Consider the following 21883-nt stretch of genomic DNA (forward strand, 5'->3'; position numbering starts at 1 on the left):
CAGTATAAATTAACAAGCCTCTTAACCTAAAGCCCTTCTCCACAAATACATCCACACATGCAAAGTATTTCCAAACAGTGAGGTCATTTGTCGTGCAGGCCTTCCAATTCTTAGGGTATTTTTCTTGAAGTTTACGCAGTTTTAAAAAAAATATCGAAAGGAGCTTTTGCAACGCAACAAATTCTAACTCATGGTGTGCCTAGAGTTTCTTACAGTCTTTAAGTCTCTCTCTCTACATCTGTGTGTGTCTGTCTCTATTTGTATCTCAATCCACTCCCTTGTGTTTCTCTCTCTGGGTCTGGTGTCTGTCTCTCAGTTTCTTTCTGCCTCCTTCTCCATTTTATTTTATTCATTTACGGGTTCTGGGCATCTCTGGCTAGGCCAGCATTTATTGCCCATCCCTAATTGTCCTTGAGAAGAGTCCATGGTCTCTGTCCCAGTTTCTCTCCCACTCTGTATCTGTCTCAGTGTCTTTCCTGTCTCTCAGTTTCTGTGTCTCCCTTTGTTTCCCTTCCTCTTAGTCTCTCCCTTCTCCCTCCATCTCAATGTTTAGGTTTTCTGAGTCTGTCTGCTTCTCAGTCCCAGTTTCTCCATCTCTAAGTCCTGGCTTAGCCTAGAAACATTGTAATTTCTGACATTTATCACCAGAAACAGGGGCTGTCATTAATTTCCCCAGTCAATATTACAAAACCAGTGCTCACACAGAAGTCAGAAAAAAATCCTATACCGAGCTCTCATCGCAATGTAACTGCTGTGAGACTGTTAAACCTTTAGCCAACTAAATCAAGTTTATAGAGAGACACTGCCATTTAAATCATAATCAGCATATTCAGCTAGGGATTTGAACTGCCTTTAAAATAAGAGAATAATATCAAGTTGGTTGGATATTTATAAGACGAAAGAAAGGAATCCTTAGCAGTTCTGAAGTGATTAAGTTACCTGTTCATTTTTAAATGTGGACATGTTGTGAGAATGAATGCGCATTTTCTTGTAGGTAAATAATCAGTTACATTTTCTTTGATAGTTGCAGTACATGTATCGACTGGACTGGTACTTTGGATTTTTTTGAATCTTTAAAAAAATACTGCATTTTAATAAAACATTGAAACAAGGTTGATATTAAAATTTTAATTTGGTGTTAAAGTTATTTAAGCTTGAATTTAAGTGGAGAATGGGAAGACAGTCAGTCATTCAGTGGTGTCTCCCTCCTTGAGAGCAGCAAGTTTAACATTGAAATCAAGTGGTGGCCCTAAAATAGCTGTTTAATGTGGACTTAGTAAAGCACACAAACAAAAATAAACAAAGCCCTTGTGTTTTTCCACTACCTTTTCTCTCCACTGTACTGAAACAAGTTTAATTTTTATACCTATCCAATCATGTTGGTTTTAAGGGTAAATTCTGATCATGATTACAAAGTTAAACATGAACTTTAAAAGTACAGGGAAATAAAGCATGAATTTTCAGCATTAGTCGTATCTAAGTAGAGACAGATAAAAATGGAATACTTCTGAAAGAATAGTGTGCATGTCTATTTAAACCTCAACGGTATTTGGTATTCTGGTGTTAAAGCAATCATAACTAAAGTGGAAATGGTGGTCAACCTAAGGCATGAGACTTCATTTCTCAGAAACCATTCTACATTTTTAGTTAGAAAAAATAGATTATTAGTTAGTGTTGCACAGGGTATATAACTATGGAAACTCCTTGCTCAATTTAACAAATAACTAAATCACTATGAAGGCTACAAAGAGCGATGTATATTGTATAAAGAGGATGCACTGAAGAGGTTGCATTATTTATATCAGTCTGAATGATTACTTGATTCACTTTTATTGAAGGCAACATCCATCTTGCACAATGAAACCTCAAGCAAATTCCAAAATTGAAGGATTACAAATTTAGTACTTGTTTTCTGAATGCATTTTGTGTTGGTGGTGAAGTAAAGATTATAAAATCATACTTTTTGCACATCCTTTCTCTACACATGTTTGAAGAATGGTGGCGGGACGGGGTGGGAAGAAGCTTCTCTGGACAGTTTCAATGCAGTTCCAAATTAGGACAGATAGAGGGAGGGAGATTTGTGTGCTACTAGTGTGGGATTTATTTTACGGGGTTGCCGCTTGCTCTTTTCTCAGATAGTTTTAAGGGTTCCAATGAAGGACTCTCAGCTCCTGTTTAAACCAAAGCAATTTATCCAAGATATTCCCCATGGGTAGTCGGGGCTGTTCAAAGTTTATTAAAGAATTTAGAAGTTTATAACAGTTTTTAAAAGCTTCTAAACACATTAAGAGTGCTTAAAGATTTATAAAAGTTTTTTTTAAAAGTGTTCAAGAGCATAATAAAACAGTCACCTGCCTCTGAGCTGAAGACTGACCTCAAGAGGTATGTCTTCAGTTTGCAACATTATTAGGAGGCATGGCATTGTTGGGAATGTGTCTTTCTGCTGGATTTCACAGATCATTTCATCAGTGGGCCATACTGTAGCAAGAAGTTGAAGTTCTCACTGCAGCTCATGAACCAGGTAAATTCATATTTCTCAATGCAGTCAGCAACAAACGTCATCACTTTGTCACTGACTACAAAAGTCCAGGCCAATATACTGGTCAGCATTTTAAAGCATAGCAACTACTGACTATGAGAGAAAAATATTAGCCATTACTTCTCCCCTGCATTTGTAAAAATGTTCAAAGCCCATTTTGTACAGTAACATGGCAATGATACTCACCAACTGTGCTCTTGCAAAAATTATAGGCAGCCCAAAAGCTGAGACGACTATGCCTGTAGTGAGAAATATGGCAAGTTCTTTACATGCACTGCTTGCTGCATCAGTATCATCAACTACTCTCCTTGCTATGTAGTATGGGATTGGAGAGAGAATGTAAAAGAAAAGAACAAACAATGGCCAATATTTGCTGCGAGAAAAAGGAAAGAGAGAAACACAGGTGAAGCTTAAGACATAGCATTTGGTGAAATCAAAAAGTATCACATTTTAAGTCATTGAAACTCCCTTTGTAAACTAATCAAATGATGGCATTTTCTAACATGATGCTACCATTTAGTTCATAATGATTACACTGTCCCAAGCATTACTGATCTAATTTTAATTTGTATCACTGCAATTCAAATCAGTGCAGGGATATGTTGAAATATCACTTCAATGGAAATCAACAATAAACCAAAGTTCCTATATTTGATAGAAATATTGAATTATCCTCAGCCATAACATAAAATCCCATAAAGTAAGCATTTAATTGTGCTCACCTCAGCTACACAAAAATATTTTTAGGAGATGTATAGGCTTAAATTAGCAAGGTGGAGGGAGGGGCAAATCAAAGGTAAAAGAGTTAAATGTAGGTATAGTGAAGGGGTAAAGTATTCCAAAATTGTAATTCCAAAGGGGAAATATACCCTTGGGCAGATAGAGAGGTTAACAAGAATAGTGAATGAAAGAATGGAAATAGAAATAAAAAGAATGCTATGAAACATAAAAGAATCGGATTGCATTTTTTCTATGCAAGGATGCATAGCATGAGGAATGCAGGCAGGAAAATTTAAAGCATTAATTAAATTGGATAGTAAATTAAATGTGGTAGCCTTGACAACCACTTGGCTTTTAACCAGGACAAGATGGGAAATTAAAATTTCCCTTGCTAGAAATTAATAAAAATGGAAGGGGAGGCCTCATTAAGGATATGATTCCAGGCATAGGTAGAAAAGCTTTTATTGATGTTGGTAAAGGCTTCCTGGGTTTAAACATATGAAAAGATAGAAGAGAAAATGCCATTAGGCCAATGCTCACTCCAACTGTTAAACAGTACACCATCCTTGCAACCACTAGTAATACCAAGTCCTAGAAAAAGCAAAAAGCTCAAGGGAATAAAAACTATAGACAATTTCAGGGAAATTCCTCAGCAAATCCCTAATGTAGTCAATCAAACTCCAGTAGTCCACAGTTACCTTTAATACATGACTAAACATTCAAGATCCTTAGGAACATAAGACTGGAATGGCCATTTCTATTGATTAGACTAGTCTCAAATGTCACAGACGTGTTATAGCATTTTATTTCTGACATCCTTCAATAGCCCCATCACAAGCTTATCCATTGCCCACTTATATTTATAACAGTCACTATTTCCACTTTCTCCACATACAGTGCCCTCTGCATCTAATTTGAATACATCTCCCTTGCCCCAGAATTTTGGTTAAAATTAAACGCCTCTCTGGGATCCACTTAATCTATACTTCTTAGTACTTTTCTCCCACTAGAAACATCCTTGGTATCCGCACCCACACCTTTCAGTTCAGGTGTTCAAATCTATTTGTAAATTTAGATGGCTTTTTACTCCCTGCATGTCAGGTGCACCCATCACCATAGTACAGATTCTAGATTTGTGCACAAAACTCAAGGTAGGTATATAAGAAATCATGCAAGTTAATCATAAAATATTTGTTACTAAATTATGCATCAACAAATGAGAAAGAATGAGGATAATATTTCCAGGCAATTTAGGGAGGTTTGTTGTAATAACAGAGCTGCAATAGTTAGGAACATTCATTTTTCAAAAAGTAAACTGAGACGATACAAAAATAAATCTTCTTAGAATGGACCCAGGATCGTTAAACATAATGTTACCTAGCCAAACCTGGTTTTGATTAACAAAGCAGGAAGACTATGTGATTTACAGGTAGGAGAACATTAGGGAATTAGTGTGAAAGAATGGGACCACATAAACAAGAGGGGCATTTTGCATTTAAAAGTGAGGAAATGGACAGATGTTTGATAAGTATTTTACAAAGAAAGCTGGAAATCGGAACTGTTTTAGGAAATGTGAATGATCCATTGGTGGATTCTTCAGCACCATGCCCATTGCAAAGAGTGGTGTTAAATAATGGTTAATGCCTTTCTTTTTGCCTAATCATATGGGTTGGCATTTGGTTGAGAAGTGGGAGACAGAGAAAAAGGGAACGTTCTCTGATTGCTGCAGAACATCACTTGTCACATCCCATCAATCATTACTCAAGCCTCAGCTTTTCATCACATATGGTAATAACTCAGATGAGCAATAAAGAGTTGTATGTCCACGTTTGAAGGTCAGGCTAGGTTAAAAAGAATAGTAAGTTCTCCAGATGGGTGCAGGTTATTACAAAGAAACATAGATAAATTACCACATGGGCAGAGTAAAGGCAGATGTAGCTCAATATGAGAAAATGAGGGGCCATTCACTTTGGATTCAAGGAAGAGAAATCAGAATACTTTCTTAATAATGAAAGACTTGGATTTGTGGACAATCAGAGGGATTTAAGTGTCTTTGTACAAAAATCACTGAAAGCTAGCACACAGGTATAAAAAGCACAATCGAAAAGGCTAATAGAATATTGGGTTTAACTTTTTAGGCCCCAACAGAGGAACGCATGGAGGCGGGAGGGTGCTAAAAATAGCACCACTGGCCAACATGAGGGTTCACTGACTCCATTCTGCCCTCTGGCCCTTTTCCCAAAGGCAGAATGGTGGGATATGGGGAGGGAGATAGGGCTATCCACCTGCAAGCAGCAGGTAGCTAACTGACCTGCTTAAGGGCTTATTAGCACCTGGTGTCAGAGGCCAACTAGGATTTTCCAGGCCTCCAGGTTCCCATACACAGCTGGGGACTGTGCAGTTGCCTGGAGGCAGCCTCAGAGATAGATCAGGATACTAGGGCTCCAGGCAGGCTTAGAGGTCCTCACTGCCTGCCTGGTTCAGCAGTAGCCCCAGGTCACCCTACGGAAGGATTCACACTCCATTGTGATGACTTATCTAGAAAAGCCTTTGTAAACTTCAAAAGGTTGGAGGCAGCATACCTCCATGGCATCCTGCTGCTGCTTCCAAAATGAAGGTCCAGCCTGTCCTATGGCCAATTTGCGAAAATCACAGGTGAGTATCTGTTATCTACACTGGGCAGGATTTTGTCTCCCATTTGAGCCTGATGGCGGGGTCTTGAAGCCCACAAGGAAAATCCTGCCCTTGATCTTTTATCTCAAATGGATAGGAATACAAAAATGAAGTGGTGCTTCAGTTATATAGAACCTTATTCTGATCCCAACTGGAGCACCGAAGTCAGTTTTTGGTATCAAACCTCAGAAAAGATATTATACGCTTGGAGGGAGTACAGCACATTGTCTAGAATTATTTCACATCTGAAAAGGCTAAATTATGAGTACAGGTTGCATAAAACTTAATTTGTACTCCCTGAAGTTTAGACAGTTTACCTAAACAAGGCATTTTAAAAAGGGATTTGGTAGGAAATTGTTTCTCCATGTCGACCCTATATTGGAGAAATCCAAGGCAATGGTGTAATATTAAAATTAAAAGTAGGCCGTGTAGAAGTGAAACCAGGAAGGTGCTTTTCCACAAACACTAGTGAAAATCTGGAACTCTGTCCTTTAAAGGGCTATGGATACTGGGATAATTTTTCAAAACTAAAATATTTTTGTTAGGTAAAAGTGTGAAACAAAGGCAGGTAAAAAGCGTTGAGGTACAGATCAGCCATGATCTAATAAAATACCAGATCAGTTTGATGAGATGAATGGTCTTCTCCTTTTTCTATTTACCACAAGCAACTGCTAAAGCAGAGACAATACCATTATTTAAAAATGTATTTGATAAATATTAGAAAATAATATAAACAGAAGGAGGAAAAGGCAGGGACATAAGATTATTGTACAAAGATCCAGTTGGAGAAGCACCACAACAGACAAGATTTGCCAAATGGCTTTTCTGCTGCGATTTATATAATTCTGTATAATGCTTGTCCAGTTGTGGTCCTATAGTTTTCATTACATCAGCAAACAGGTTGTCAACTTCAACCCCAGAAAGCAGGAGTGAAAACAAACATATTATATATTATATTATACTTTATTATCAACCAGTTTAGAGTATTATGAAAAAGGAGAAGGAAAAATCAACAATAAAAATATTCAACTGACAAAGGACCAATTTCAGTGAGCTGAAAAAGGAGCTGGTCCAGGACAGGAAACAAAGGTTGTCAGCTAAAACAGTAATTGAATAATCAGAAGCCATTTAAGAGGTGGTAGATCAGGAAGAAACTAAATACATTGTTCTGAGGGAGAAAGAAAGGGCATCCAAAGTTACAGTTTTGTGGATGACTAAAGAAAGTGAAATTAAAATGAAACAAAAAAAGAGGCATATGATACAGTAATTGTCAGATTAATAATACAGTAGAGAATCAAGCTGAACACAGAAGAACTAAAAATGGAAATCAGAGGGACAATGGGAATGTAAGAGAAAAGATTAGTGGGATAACTAAGGGTAAATAGGGTGGTCAACAGGACTTTAAAACTAGAAAGTGGGGGGAAGAGAAGGGTAAAACTCCAAGAAGTATTACTAACGGGAAACAAAACAGCAGGTTAGCGTGTAGGGGGGTGGATTCAACTTCATGGAAAATTATGAAAAAACTGAAAAGAAAGGAGAGCCCAGGAGAGGCTATTAAAGTCTCCAGAACACGAAATAGAACACAGTGTCTGGAAAGGGCGAGGAATCTAACTTTAAGCACATCAGATAAAGGGACGACAATGAGAAAGGGGACTGGAAATACAGAACTGAAGGTGTTGTATCTGAATGCACGCAGTATACGAAATAAGGTAAATGAGCTTGTGGCGCAGATTGAAATTGGTAGTATGATGTGGTGGGCATCACGGAGACATGACTGCAAGGGGATCAGGACTGGGAGCTAAATATCCAAGATATACATCCTATTGAAAAGACAGGCAGGTTGGCAGAGGGGGTGGGGTTGCTTTGTTAGTAAGAAATGAAATTAAATCGATAGCAAGAAATGACGTAGGGTCAGATGATGTAGAATCCGTGTGGGTAGAGTTGAGGAACCGCAAAGGTAAAAGAACCATAATGGGAGTTATGTACAGGCCTCCGAACAGTAGTCAGGATGTGGGGCACAAGATACACCAGGAGACAGAAAAGGTGTGTAAGAAAGGCAAGGTTACAGTGATCATGGGGGATTTCTATATGTAGGTAGACTGGGAAAATCAGGTTGGTAGTGGATCCCAAGAAAAGGAATTTGTGGAATGTCTATGAGATGACATTTTGGAGCAGCTTGTGGTGGAGCCCACTAGGGAACAGGCAATTCTAGATTTAGTGATGTATAATGAGGCAGATTTGATAAGGGAGCTTAAGGTGAAGGAATCCTTAGGAGGAAGTGACCATAATATGATAGAATTTACCCTGCAATTTGAGAAGAAAAAGCTGGAATCAGATGTAATGGTATTAGAGTTAAATAAAGGCAACTACAGAGGCATGAGGGAGAAGCTGGCCAGAATTGACTGGGAGAAATTTGGGAGACACAGCAAATATTCATCCCTAGGAAGAAGAAGCATACTAAAGGGAGGACGAGGCAACTATGGCTGACAAGGGAAGTCAGGGACAGCATAAAAGCTAAAGAGAAAGCATACAATGTGGCGAAGAGCAGTGGGAAACCAGGGGATTGGGAAGCCTACAAAGACCAACAGAGGACAACTAAAAAAGAAATAAGGAGGGAGAAGATTAAATATGAGCGTAAACTAGCCAGTAATATAAAAGAAGATTGCAAGAGATTTTTTTTTAGATATTTAAAAGCTAAGAGAGAGCAAAAGTGGACATTGGGCCGCTGGAAAATGACATTGGAGAAGTAGTAGTGGGGAACAAAGAAATGGCGGAGGAACTGAATAAGTACTTTGCGTCAGTCTTCACGGTGAAAGACACGAGAAACATCCCAAAGTTCAAGAGAGTCGGGGGGCAGAGGTGAGTAGGTGGCCATTAGCAAGGAGAAGGTGCTAGGAAAACCAAAAGGTCTGAAGGTGGATAAATCACCTGGACCAGATGGATTACACTGCAGAGTTCTGAAGGAGATAGCTGAAGAGATAGTGGAGGCGTTAGTGGTGATCTTTCAGGAATCACTCAAGTCAGGGAGGGTCCCAGAGGACTGGAAAATCGCTAATGTAACCCCCCTGTTTAAGAAGGGAGTGAGGCAAAAGACGGGAAATTACAGGTCAATTAGCCTGACCACGGTCGTTGGTAAGATTTTAGAGTCTATTATTAAGGGTGAGATTTCAGAATACTTGGAAGTGCATGGTAAAATAGGGCAAAGCCAGCATGGTTTCATCAAGGGGAGGTCATGCCTGACAAATCTGTTAGAATTCTTTGAGGGTGTAACGAGTAGTTAGACAAATGAGAGCCAATAAATGTTATCTACTTGGACTTCCAGAAGGCCTTTGACAAGGTGCCGCACAGGAGGCTGCTCAGTAAGATAAGAGCCCATGGTGTTAGAGGCAAGGCACTAGCATGGATAGAAGATTGGCTGTCAGGCAGGAGACAGAGATTGGGGATAAGGGGGTCCTTCTCAGGATGGCGGCCAGTGACTAGTGGAGTTCTGCAGGGGTCAGTGTTGGGACCACAACTTTTCACTTTATACATTAATGATCTAGATGAAGGAACTGAGGGCATCCTGGTTAAGTTTGCAGATGATATAAAGATAGGTGGAGAGTATTGAGGAAGCAGGGAGGCTGCAGAAGGATTTGGACAGGTTAGGAGAATGGGCAAAGAAGTGGCAGATGGAACACAACGTGGGGAAGTGTGAGGTCATGCACTTTGGTAGGAAGAACAGAGGTATAGACTATTTTCTAAATGTGGAGAGAATTCAGAAATCTGAAGTGCAAAGGGACTTGGGAGTCCTAGTCCAGGATTCTCTTAAGGTTAACTTGCAGGTTGAGTCGGTAGTTACGAAGGCAAATGCAATGTTGGCATTTATTTCGAGAGGACTAGAATATAAAAGCAGGGATGTGCTGCTGAGGCTTTATAAGGCTCTGGTCAGACCACATTTAGAACATTGTGAGCAATTTTGGGTCCCGTATCTCAGGAAGCATGTTCTGGCCTTGGAGAGGGTCCAGAGGAGGTTCACAAGAACCCAGAAATGAAAGGCTTAACATATGAGGAATGTTTGAGGACCCTGGGTCTATACTCAATGGACTTTAGAAGGATGAGGGGGGATCCAATTGAAAATTATAGAATATTGAAAGGCCTGGATAAAGTGGACATGGAGAAGATGTTTCCATTAGTAGTAGAGACTAGGACCCGAGGGCACAGCCTCAAAGTAAAGGGAAGGCCTTTTAGAACAGAGATGAGGAGAAACCTTTTTAGCCAGAGAGTGGTGAATCTATGGAATTCATTGCCACAGAAGGTTGTGGAGGCCAGGTCATTGAGTGTATTTAAGACTGAGGTAGATGGGTTCTTGATTGGAAAGGGGATCAAAGGTTACGGGGAGAAGGCAAGAGAATGGAATTGAGAAACTTATCAGCCATGATTGAATGGCAGAGCAGACTCGATGGGCCGAATGGCCTAATTTCTGCTCCTATGTCTTATGGTCTTATAACATAAAAGAGAGCATTTCATAAACATATAAATAGTAAAGAGATATCAAAGAAAAGATGAAGCTGATAAAGAACCTTAAAAGAAACTTTGTGAAGGCAAAGGGTATGGATGAGGTGCTTCATGAATACTTAAGGCTGAATTGTAACAGCTCTTTGAGGATGGGCTGGGAGGCGGGAAGGTTGGCAAAATGACGTGGGAAGGTGCCCGATGTCTTCCCGTCATCATGCCATTTTACCAGCTGAGGGAAAGTTGGTAGATTGGCTGAGCACTGGGAGCCCAGTTGAGCCACTTGGATGACCAGTAAGGACAATTTCCCACCTCCATGAGCATTTTGGCAACATGGTGGGTGGGGGAGGGGAGCTGGTTGCTGCCACATCAAGAGACCTGGCAGCCTCCCCAGGGACTTCAGAGGGACCCTCCTTTAGGGAGGCTCAATGACCTATGGAGGGCCCACCCCCACCTGGCAGCAATGATGACAGCTGCCCTCAGTGTAACCCCACCATCACCCCCAACACCAGGGCCTGCCTGCCTGGTCACAGCTACCCCTAACACCACTTATCCCTCTTCGAGGGCGCCCAGCCATTGAGGGTTGGTTAAAACGAGGTATTCAGATTTCTTGTTAAATATTAATGGTCCATAATCAGATTGTAACCCAAGATTATGTGCTCAAGTCTTTGCAATATAACTTAAAATTACACCCCTGAAGAAGAATCATATGGACTCGAAATGTTAACCATTTCTCTCTACACAGGTGCTGCCAGATCTGAGTGTTTTCCAGCATTTTCTGTTTTTATTAAAACCTTTGGACTCAGATGCGACACTTATCACTGAGCGAAAGCTAACAATTCATTTGCATTACATGCCACTGAATTTGAAATCCCTACACAGAAGGGCCATAGGCTTTCTGGTGTGAGAACAAAAAACTGCCACATCGGTGCAGCTTTGAGGTTGGGAATGTTGAGCCAGACCAGAGGAGTCTTAACTTCACATCCAACCAAGTTCTACCTGACCAGTTGTCAAAATGTCCATAATTCCATTCCCTAGTAACTATATCTCTTATTTTAAAGATAAGTTTTAAATTTGTGTGAATTTTTAACAATAAACCATTGGAAGGGATGAAAGAGTTTGCATTATGTGGAGATATACTTACTCATAATAAAAACAAAAAGCTGCGGATGCGCTCGAAACGTCAACTCTTTTCTTCTCTGCTGATGCTGCCAGACCTGCTGAGTTTTTCCAGGTAATTCTGTTTTTGTTTTGTACTTACTCGTAATGTTTGGTCCTGAGGTAGTTAGATTCAAGGGCCTTCCCCAAAATGGTGAAAATAAGATGGCATAGCACTAATACCCATACCCATCTACAGTTTAGAAGGAGGCCATTCGGCCCATCTTGTCTGCGCCAGTCAACAAAGATCTGACTACGCTAATCCCATTTTCCAGCACTTGGCCCATAGCCCTGGAGGCTATGGCAACGCAAGTGAATATCTAAATACTTCTTAAGTGTACACCTGTGCACTAAGTTACAGCAAGAGTGGAGAATGACAGGTCATATTGGAAAACTCAAATTTGTGGGCAGGGTTTTGTTGATCTCCTTTATTTACTAAAAGTCCGATATATTAGATGCATTTCTGCCCACAAATCTTACAATCTGTTGGTGCAGTTTTTGAGTAACACTTTATAGGTCTATATTAATAATGAAAACTTCCTATTTTAATAAAATGTGAAAATTCTATCTGCCAGTCATACTGTTCACCATTGTTTTTCTCTTGAAATATGTTTGTTAATGTTTCATATATTTGTTTAAATCTTTAACATCCATCATGTTTTGAATCTATTTTTAAAAAAAAATGCATCCCACTTCTTCCAGCTTGAAAGGGACTATTTCTCTCCTTTTTACTTCATGCTTTGAAATGTCATTATTTTTGTATTTTTGCCTCTTTTTAATGTTTTCAAACAATTTTGCTTTGATGCAGATCTCTTTGCAATAACTGAATCCTTAGGATTGTAACCCTGCTCCCTGCAGTCAGATCCTTATAACTAATTTTGCTGCGTCCCGCTGCCCGAACCCGTGATGGCCCCGCTGAGTCATGGTGCTAGCCTCCTTTTAACAGATCTGTTCCCTGTTGCCAGTCTCCTTACGACAACCTGTAGTCAGTCTTTGTACCCAAAACAGCTGCTAAAGAGGAAAAAAAATGAAATATGGCCTCTGTGAAGCTCCACTCTCTCACCCCTGCTGACAAAAAAATTTAAATTCAGTGCCACAGGCCCCACTGCCCATTTGTTGCTCAGCTTTTTCCCCCTTTCCATTTATGCCAGCTCAGTCCTGCAGTCCCTTGCTCACTCCACATTCCCAGCTATCTAACATGCTTTGATTTGAAAAAAAAAATGACCCTGTTAACTCCTCTGCTCAGCCTGGAATGAACTACATTTCCATCTTGCCTCTGTTGGTAACTCTCATTGCAGTCAAAATATTGTTTGTGGGTGCTATCAAATCATAGCCACAGCACTGCTACAAATGGTGTGCCCACCAGTTACATTAGCCCAAGGATTTATTGTTGGGCCCCATGCTTAACTTCATTCTTATACAACCCAACAGCTTTCTTTACTGCTACTGCACATTACACTAATGGTTTCAATATTCCATTTATTAGCACTCCCAAAATCCCTCTGTTTTGTCATGCTCTATAAAATGTGGTTCAGTTTATATTGCCACCATTTACTATCCTTTCCAAATCTCATGACTTTGCATTTATCCATCCTGCCTAGCATCTGCCACTCATCGGCCCAGCTCCCCAACCTATCCATATCCTTCTGCATTTGATTAGCCCATTTCTTGTTGGCAGTCCCTCTCAGCTTGGAATTATCTATAAACCTGGGAAAGCTATTTCTATCTCCAATTCCAAGCCATACTGACTTGAAATATTAATTGTCTTTCTCTCCAGAGATGCTATTTGACCTGTGTTTGTCCAGCATTTTCTGTTTTTGTTCCAATTCATGTACATTGCAGATAGCAACAGCGCCACATACCAATCCCCAATGTATCCCACTCACTGCTCTATCCCAATGCCAATCAACTACATGTACAATCGCCTTCCACCACCTTTGGTTCTACTTTCTTTTGACTTCACATGGCTTCCACTACCTTAAAAAGCTTTTAGAATCTACAACACAGAAACAGGCCACGTGGTCTTTGTTAGTATGTATACTCCTCACAAACCTCCTGCTAGCTGAACTACATCATCTTATCCTGTTGCTCAATATTTCTCTATTCCATTCTCTCGCATGCAAAGAATCAAATGGAAACAAGGATGCATGTCAAGTTGACAAACAGGAATATAGATTACACAGATGATAACATTCCTAACAACTGATAATTAGAGCATCTAAAAATTAATAGTTAAATGCAATTATTGCTTAACTAAATTTCACAACACAAACCAGGATTATATTCACTACATAACTTAGATTCTAGTCCATAATCATCACTTTAATTCCCTCTGACAAGAATCAGGAACCAATAATCCTCCTTTAGTTTTAATGTACAAAACAGAAGTAGGCAAAGTGATCTCTCGGATTAGCACTGAAAACAAGGTAATTATTGTTTACTTGTACTCTGGAAGGGCACATCCAAGCATCAGAAACATCAATCCAATGGCTCCACCAAATGATAGGCTGATTAGAGCTGGAAAACATGTGACAATACAAATTAATAACCTAAATCAGCCAGCCTCTGAGCGCGCATCCATCTTAAACTATTTATTTATACACAATACATATCTCATCTCTAAACAGTGACTGTTGAAATTTGTTCAGCTTGAATTTTGGTTGTTGTCTGCAATTCAAGTGTCAATAAAAAAAGGTTCCTCTCCAGAGGTCCCCGCAAAAAAAAAAACAACTATCATTAGACAGTTTGAAAGGTGGCGCTGAGGGGAGGGAGTGGAGCAGTGGGTGGGGTGATGACAGGGGCGGAAGGAGGGGGTGGGACCGGGAAAAGGGACGAGAGGCGCCGGCCTGACTCTGACCCAGGCCCGCCTCCCGATTCATACCCAGAGGCGGAGCGCGGGTTCCGCTAATCCGACCCCCTTTGCTGGGTGCTGCAGCTCCGAATCAACATCACAAAGCCCAGCAGCAAAGAAAGCCGCCTGTTTCCCAAATCCTCACCTTTAATCCCCGCCATGGCCCCAAACAAACAAACAAACAAATAAATCCACTTCCGGGGCAAAGTTCACACAGCGGGGTAGCCACGCCCACCGGAAATTACGGCAGCCCCCGCGCTACCACTGGAATGTTGCGCGCGCAGCGAGCTGTCACTCACTAACAGCCCCGAAATGGGGAAGCTGAATTAATTAATTGTTTTGGATTTCCAGCATCCGCAGTTTTTTTGTTTTTATAAGCTGAATTAATGTTCAGTTGGTTAGAAGTCGGGTGTGAATGATCAATCTTAGTGACTCTTTAGTGATCTTTCTTAGGTAAGCAAACATCAAACATAAGAACACAAGAAATAGGAGCAGGAGTAGACCACATGTCCTGTCCAGCCTCCACCACCGTTCAATATGATCATGGCTGATCTTGTGCTTCAACTCCATTTCCCGCCGACTCCCCATATCCCTCGATTCCCTGAAGAGACGAATAATCTGTCTATCCCGGCCTTAAATGCGTTCAAGGACGGAACATCCGCAACCTTCTGGGATAGAGAATTCCAAAGATTCACAAACGTCTGAGTTAAGAAATTTCTCCATATCTCAGTCTTAAATGATCGGGCTCTTATCCTGAGATTGTGCTCCCGTTTTTTAGATTCCCTGATCAACGGAAACAGACTCTCAGCATCCACCCTATCAAGCCCCTTTAGAATTTTGTAGGTTTCAGTGAGATTGCCTGTCATTCTCCTAAACTCCAGAGATATAAGTCTTATTTACTCAGCTTCTCAATAGGACAACCCCCTTATCCCCCAGTAACAATTTAGTGAACCTTTGTTGTATCGCCTCCAATGCAAGTATATCCTTTCTTAAATATAGAGACCAAAACTGAAACCAGTACTCCAGATACGGTCTCACCAAAACCCTATACAACTGTGATAAGACTTCTTTATTCTTGTATTCCAATCGCCTTGCAATAATGGCCAACAACACGTTTGCCTTCCTAGTTGCTTGCTGCACCTGCATGCTACCTTTCTGCATTCCTTGTATGAGCACACCCAAGCCTCTTTAAACATCCAACACTTACTGGTTTCTCTCCTTTTAAAAAATGTTTGCTTTTTTATTCTCACAACCCAACTGAATAACATCACACTTCCCTATATTATACCCCATGTCATCTTGTTGCCTACTCACTTAACCTGTCTATATCTCTTTGCAGCCTCTCTATGTCCTCCCCATAACTTACCTTTCCACCTAGTTTGGTATCATCAGCAAACTTAGATACATTATTCTCTGTCTCTTCATCTAAGTCATTAATATAGATTGTAAATAGCTAAGGCCTCAGCACAGATCTTCGCGGCACTCCACAATTCAAACCTTAATTTTCCATCAGAGAAAAAACAACTTGTCCTTTCTTTTCTCCTGTATTAGCATCATTGCAGACTGGGCACTCTACTTGTAGCAAGGGTGATTTACTATAATTGAGTCTGTCCTCCCAGCCCGGGCTCTCCTGAAGGTGTTGGCAGGAGGTTGCAGAGGTACTTGGTCTGAAAACCCAGTCAGCAGAATATTAATTAATTGAATGTTACTCCAACACCATCCAAAGAGTAAGAGAGGTCAGTTTGACCACAGGGAAAGAAAGATAAGCAACAAAAATTATAAGGAATTAAATAGGCTGGAAGATTGACTGAATTATAAAAACAATAAACAGCTGCATAAATGCTTCAGTTATGCACTGAATGTAAAACCATATCAGTTAATAGTACTTGTCAAACATCTTGTACCGTCCTATTTATACAAAGAGAGAAATGAACACCGACCCCCCCACCAGCCAACCTCCCCCCCTCTCCCCCCCCCCCCCAACCCGCCCCAACCTTCCAAGTGGTGAGGACACTAAGATTGAAACCATCCGCTCAGCTAATCTGTTGGTCACCTTTACCCACCAAGCCAAACCTCCCTCTACAAATCCATCCTTAACTCTCTCCTTTAACTCACCTATATATATATACATATATTTTATATATATATATTATATATATGAATAAATTTAAGGAGGAGTTAGACAGATATTTAATTAGTAATGGGTTGAAAAGTTGAGGAGAGGGCGGGAAATTGGAGTTGATGCCAAAATGATATCAGCCATGATCCTATAGAATGGCGGGGGAGGCTCGAGGGGCTGAATTGCCTACTCCTGCTCCTAGTTCTTAAGTTCTTATTATATGCTTCTGTCTGGTAACAACATTTGCAGAAATGGGGCAGCCTCTATTTGTATGCTGAAAACACACAACACTTCCTCTTCACCATATCTCAATTCTCTATTGTTACATATTGTCAAGACTGCTTGACTGGTAGCCAGTCTTAGATGTGCTGTGATTTCCTCCAGTTAAACATTGGGAACACTGAAACTATCATCCATCTTCTTGGCCATTGTCTCAGCCAAATGGAATTGGTGCCAAGGTTAAGAAATATGTGGCAGAAACCAAACAGATAGTTTCAATGTTCCCAATGTTTAACTGTTCCCAATTTCAACATGCTATCCTGAACTGAACTTTCAAACTCATATACTGCCTATCTACTGCCTGCTTCCATTCTTATAACATCACCCATCCACATAATTGAAGTCCCACAATCCTAGTAAACCACTATTGCAATCCCTCTAAGGCATTAGCGTCCTACCTTAAATGTGGTACAAAGAATTAAAAACAATGCTCCAAGTGATATAAACTTTAGCATAACTGCCTTGCTTTTGTGCACTATGGGCGGGATTTTCGCATCTGCGCTTTAAGTGGTGGGTGGGAAAAGCGACATTTTCACACCATATTGTCTGCTTCCCACCTCATTAATTATGCATCAACTGTAAACACGCCGGATCGCGGGCGTTGTGGTGGTGGGGGAGGGGGGGGGTGGGGGGCTCTCTGGTCTGCCTGTCCTGCCATGACCTCAACAATTCTTTGCTCTAAGCGCCATGTTTAAACTGCACCCACATACAGCTTTCTCAATGTCTGCAGCCCAGGACAGCCCGAGGGAAGACATGGCTCTGAAAGGCAAGAAAACTACTGCTACCAAATTTAGTGATACCTTGCTGTGCCATATGCTGGATGCCATTGAGGCTTGCTGGGATGTCCTCTACCCAGTAATGGCTGGAAGAGGTCAACCAATCTCACCACTCCGGCTTGCAAGGAGGTAGCAACGGTGGTCAGTGCTAGTGCTGCACAAAAAAGATCTGCAATCCAGTGCAGAAAGAGGATGAATGACCTCATCTGTTCCAGCAGGGTGAGTCAACCATCTCATCACTCTAACTAGTGCTCAAACACTACCCATCAGGCATTTGCAGGAGACACTCCACAGGGATCTCCAATACTGCCAGCTCAAGGGACATCACCACTAACCCTTTCATACTCACCTTCACATCTCATATCCTGTGTAGATCACATCCCCATCCTGTGCACTACTCCATCCACATCCCGTGCACTATTCCATCCACCACCCACACAAGGCAGGCATCCTTATCCTCTGCCTTGGTATGCATCCTGCTCACACTCTTTCTATTTGTCTTTATGTAGGACAAGCTCATGCACAAGAGGAGGGAGAGGTCCTAGATCAGGGCTGGAGAGGCTGAAATCAAGACCCTCACTCCCTATGAGGAGTGTGCCATTGTGCTGGCTAGAGAGGACAGCAACTTTGCATGAGGTCAACAGTGCACATCCAAGTTAGGACCCTGCACCAGCTCATCCCTCAGACAATGATACTGTGAGTCCATTGTTTTGTCTTCCTGTCACTTGCCAGGCGCCAATAATCTCAACTTTTTTTCATAGGCACCTCTGGAAAGCATCCAAAGGCATCAACAAGCCAGGCCCTCAATTCCAGCTCCAATGACACCTGCACCTGGAGCTGTACTTCATCAGTGTAGGTATTGAAGGCATTCATCAGTAGCTATGAGAGAGGTGGGTGGGGTAACTCGATCTCACTCCAGCTGCCCCTTCTCCTCAAGGAATCAGACAGGGGCCCTCGGGCAGCCATAGGGAGGAGGACCAGCAGATGGACACCCTGGGACCATCCACCCAGGTGACTCCAGGACTGTCTGGCCGATCCCAATCCCCTCTTCCTGTGACCCCATCAGCTCCAGCTCCACAGGCGGGGGGTGGGGGGGTGCACCTGCCCCACAACAGTACATCCGAAGCAGGCCAGGACTTCCAAGTCTCAGCCCTCCAAAGAACACCCGCCAAAGTCATCACAGACAACAGTGCATAGCAGTCAGCAGGCTGCCTCCACCTCTGCTGTGGATGTCGGGGATGCACCCAGACGGAGCAGTAGGGTAAGAAAAATTAGGAAGTAGTAGGAGCACAATGGTGGCATGGGTGTTAACTGTATGTAGATAATGTTCATCAGTGTAAGTAGAATCACGCCCATTTCACATACCCTCTTGTGTAAGCCTCCTCTTTATGATGAGCTGAGTTGTTGTCCATCAGGTGTGAAACCATGGACCCTCCCCCAACTTATTGCAGATGTTGCAATCATGTGCCTCAGGCTGATGTTGTCGGCTTCCATATCCCCACAGTGTGTCCACTCTCAGATCATTTCCAATGTCAGTGATGCCTTGTCCTGAATATAAAGTGTGCTTGTGGAAGGAACATCGTTCACGTGCTTTGCTGGATCATGTCATGTTCAGTCTTGGCTGTTTAAGGTTGAGGCTGAGGTGTTCATCTGTTTTGTCTGCATTATCGAAAGGTGAAATTGTTGTGTCCAAAGAGAGATGTGTTAACGCACGGAGAAGGGTCATATATCCTGGAACCCCCATGTACTCTCTGTCATCTGGCAGGATTTTCAATCTTTAAGCCCTTACTCAGAGCTCATGTGCGCTACTGCCTGCCTTGTACATTGCCGACTCTCTGAGTGCACATCTGCTAAGCTCACCGATAAGTGTGAGCACCTTCCCACCTCAATGTGACGGAGCCACATTATTGTGCTGGCACTCAACCCTACAGCCTTGAGCCTTTCTCATCTTGTAGTAGTCTGTATTGTGGCCACAAGGCTCTCATTGCAGTGTAGGGATGCAGAGCTATGCCATACACTCTGTGTGGTGTCCCCTCAAATATATCCTCGTTGAAGTCAGTGATGGTAAATGAAAATGGTGATGTGTTGTGATTGGAGGCTTTGAGCAAGCTCTGGGAGTTTTAGACAATGTCAAGAACAGCAATGGAATAGGAGTGAGAAGGTAGTGGTGCTGCAGTGTGCTGTTTATTATCAATGAAACATAACCTGGAGTGAGGAGGGAGGGGAGAAGGGGGGGGGGGGGGGAGGGGGGGGGGAGGGGAGGGGAGAGGGGAGGGAAGGGGGAGGGGAGAGGGGATAAGGGAGGGGGACAGTAGGGGGATGGGAGGGGGACGAGAGGGGGGGAAGGGAGGGGTGGAGGGAGGAGGGGTGAGGGAGGGGAATGGGAGGGGAGGAGGGGGAAATGGGAGGGGAGGGGGAAAGAGGAAGGGGGGGAGGGAAGGGAGGAGGGGGCAGGGGGAGGGGAGGGGGAAGGGGGAGGTGAGGGGGAAGTGGAGGGGAAGGGAGGAGGGGGGAGGGGAGGGGGAAAGGAGAAGGAGGAGGGGAGGGGGAAGGGGAGGGAGGAGGGGGAAGGGAGGAGGGGAGGGGAAGGGGGGAGGGGAGGGGAAGGGGGGAGGGGAGGGGGAAGGGGGAGGGGATGGGGAGGGGGAGGGGAGGGAAGGGAGGAGGGGAAGAGGAGGGGTAGGGGAGGGGGAAGGGAGGAGGAGGAAGGGAGGAGGGGGAGGGGAAGGGACAGGGGAGGCAAGTGTCGGGAGAGGCGAAGAAAGTGGGGTTTGGGGTGCGGGGGAGGGGAAGTCAGGGTGTGGGAGGGGGAGGTCAGGTGGGAGGCAGTGGAGGTGGGGGTGGGAGGGGAGGTGGGAGGTCAGGGTGTGGGAAGGGAGGCAGCGGGGGTGTGGGAGTGGAGGCAGCGGGGGTGGGGGAGGGGCAAGCAGAGTGAAATGGAGGTGAGCCAGATGGGGGTGGAGGGAGAGGGAGAGGTGCAGGGGAGATGTTCAACGGTGCGATGGGTGAAGAGTGGAGATGGGGTGGGGTGTGGGAGGGAGTTCAGGGGGTGGTTGGGTGTGGGAGGGAGGTCAGGGGGTGGGTGGGTGGGTGGGTGGGGTGTGGGAGGGAGGTCAGGGGGTGGGTGGGTGGGTGGGTGGGGTGTGGGAGGGAGGTCAGGGGGTTGGGGTGGGTGGGTGGGAGGTCAGGGGGTGGGTGGGTGGGTGGGGTGTGGCAGGCAGGTCAGGGGGTGGGTGCATGGGTGGGGTGTGGGAGGGAGGTCAGGGGGTGGGTGCATGGGTGGGGTGTGGGAGGGAGGTCAGGGGGTGGGTGGGTGGGTGGGTGGGGTGTGGTGGGGTGTGGGAGGGCGGTCGGGGGGTGGGTGGGTGGGGTGTGGGTGGGAGGTCGGGGGGGTGGGTGGGTGGGGTGTGGGTGGGAGGTCGGGGGGTTGGGTGGGGTGTGGGAGGGAGGTCGGGGTGGATGGCTGGGTTGTGGGAGGGGGGTTGCGGGGGTGGGTGGGAGGGTGGTTCGGGGGGGTGGTGGGTGGGAGGGAGGTCGGGTGGGTGGGGGGGTGGGGGCTGGGTGGGAGGGGGGTCGGGGGGGTGGCTGGGTGGGAGGGGTGTTGGGTGGGAGGGTGGGTGGGTGCGTGGGAGGGAGGGAGGTCGGGGGTGTGGTGGGTGGTGTGTGGGAGCGAGGTCGGGGGGGTGGTGGGTGGGGTGTGGGAGGGAGGTCGGTGGGGGGTGGGTGGGGTGTGGGAGGGAGGTCAGTGGATGGGGGAGGCAAGCGTCAGGAGAGGGGAAGGCAGTGGGGGTTGGGGCGGGAAGGTCAGGGGGTGGGAGGGGGAGGTTGGGGGAGGGGCAGGCAGCGGGGGTGGGGGTGGGAGGGGAGGTCGGGGTGGGAGAGGGGCAAACAGAGTGGAATGGAGGTGAGCCAGATGGGGAGGGGGGGGTGGAGGGAAAGGTGCACGGGAGATGTTCAATGGCGTTGGGGGGGTCCGGGAAGAATGGAGATGGGATGTTTGTGGGAGGGGGAAGTGACAGGGGCGATGGAGAATGGGTGTCGGAGGTAAGGAAGTGGGAGGGGACCAATGGGAGAGGAGTGTGGGTGGGGAGAGGGGATTCGGGCTGGGGTGGGTGGGGAGTAGAGATTCTGGATGAGGGAAGCGAGTGAAGGAGGTGTGGGTTGGGGACAGGACATGAGGTGAAGGCGGGGCCACTCCAGGTTGTGAAATGGGCGATGCCTAATCTGTGATGACGTCAGCGGTATCGTCGTTTGCACACTGACGCATATGTTACGTC

At 44.3% G+C, this 21883-nt stretch overlaps 1 protein-coding gene across 1 annotated transcript in view; it reads right to left on the reverse strand.

Annotated features, from left to right (window-relative positions):
* The window catches only part of leprotl1 (leptin receptor overlapping transcript like 1), a 41605-nt gene extending 26925 nt beyond the window's left edge, over positions 1-14680 (reverse strand). The window contains exons 1-3 of the mRNA XM_041187019.1: positions 14578-14680; positions 14023-14098; positions 2726-2912 (exon numbers count right to left, since the gene is read on the reverse strand). Of these exons, the coding sequence (XP_041042953.1) occupies positions 2726-2912; positions 14023-14098; positions 14578-14593 (279 nt within the window). The 5' untranslated portion in view covers positions 14594-14680. The remainder of the gene's footprint in view (positions 1-2725; positions 2913-14022; positions 14099-14577) is intronic.
* Positions 14681-21883: the final 7203 nt, after the last annotated feature.

The sequence above is a fragment of the Carcharodon carcharias genome, chromosome 4 (genome assembly GCF_017639515.1).
Source record: "Carcharodon carcharias isolate sCarCar2 chromosome 4, sCarCar2.pri, whole genome shotgun sequence".
NCBI lineage: Eukaryota > Metazoa > Chordata > Chondrichthyes > Lamniformes > Lamnidae > Carcharodon > Carcharodon carcharias.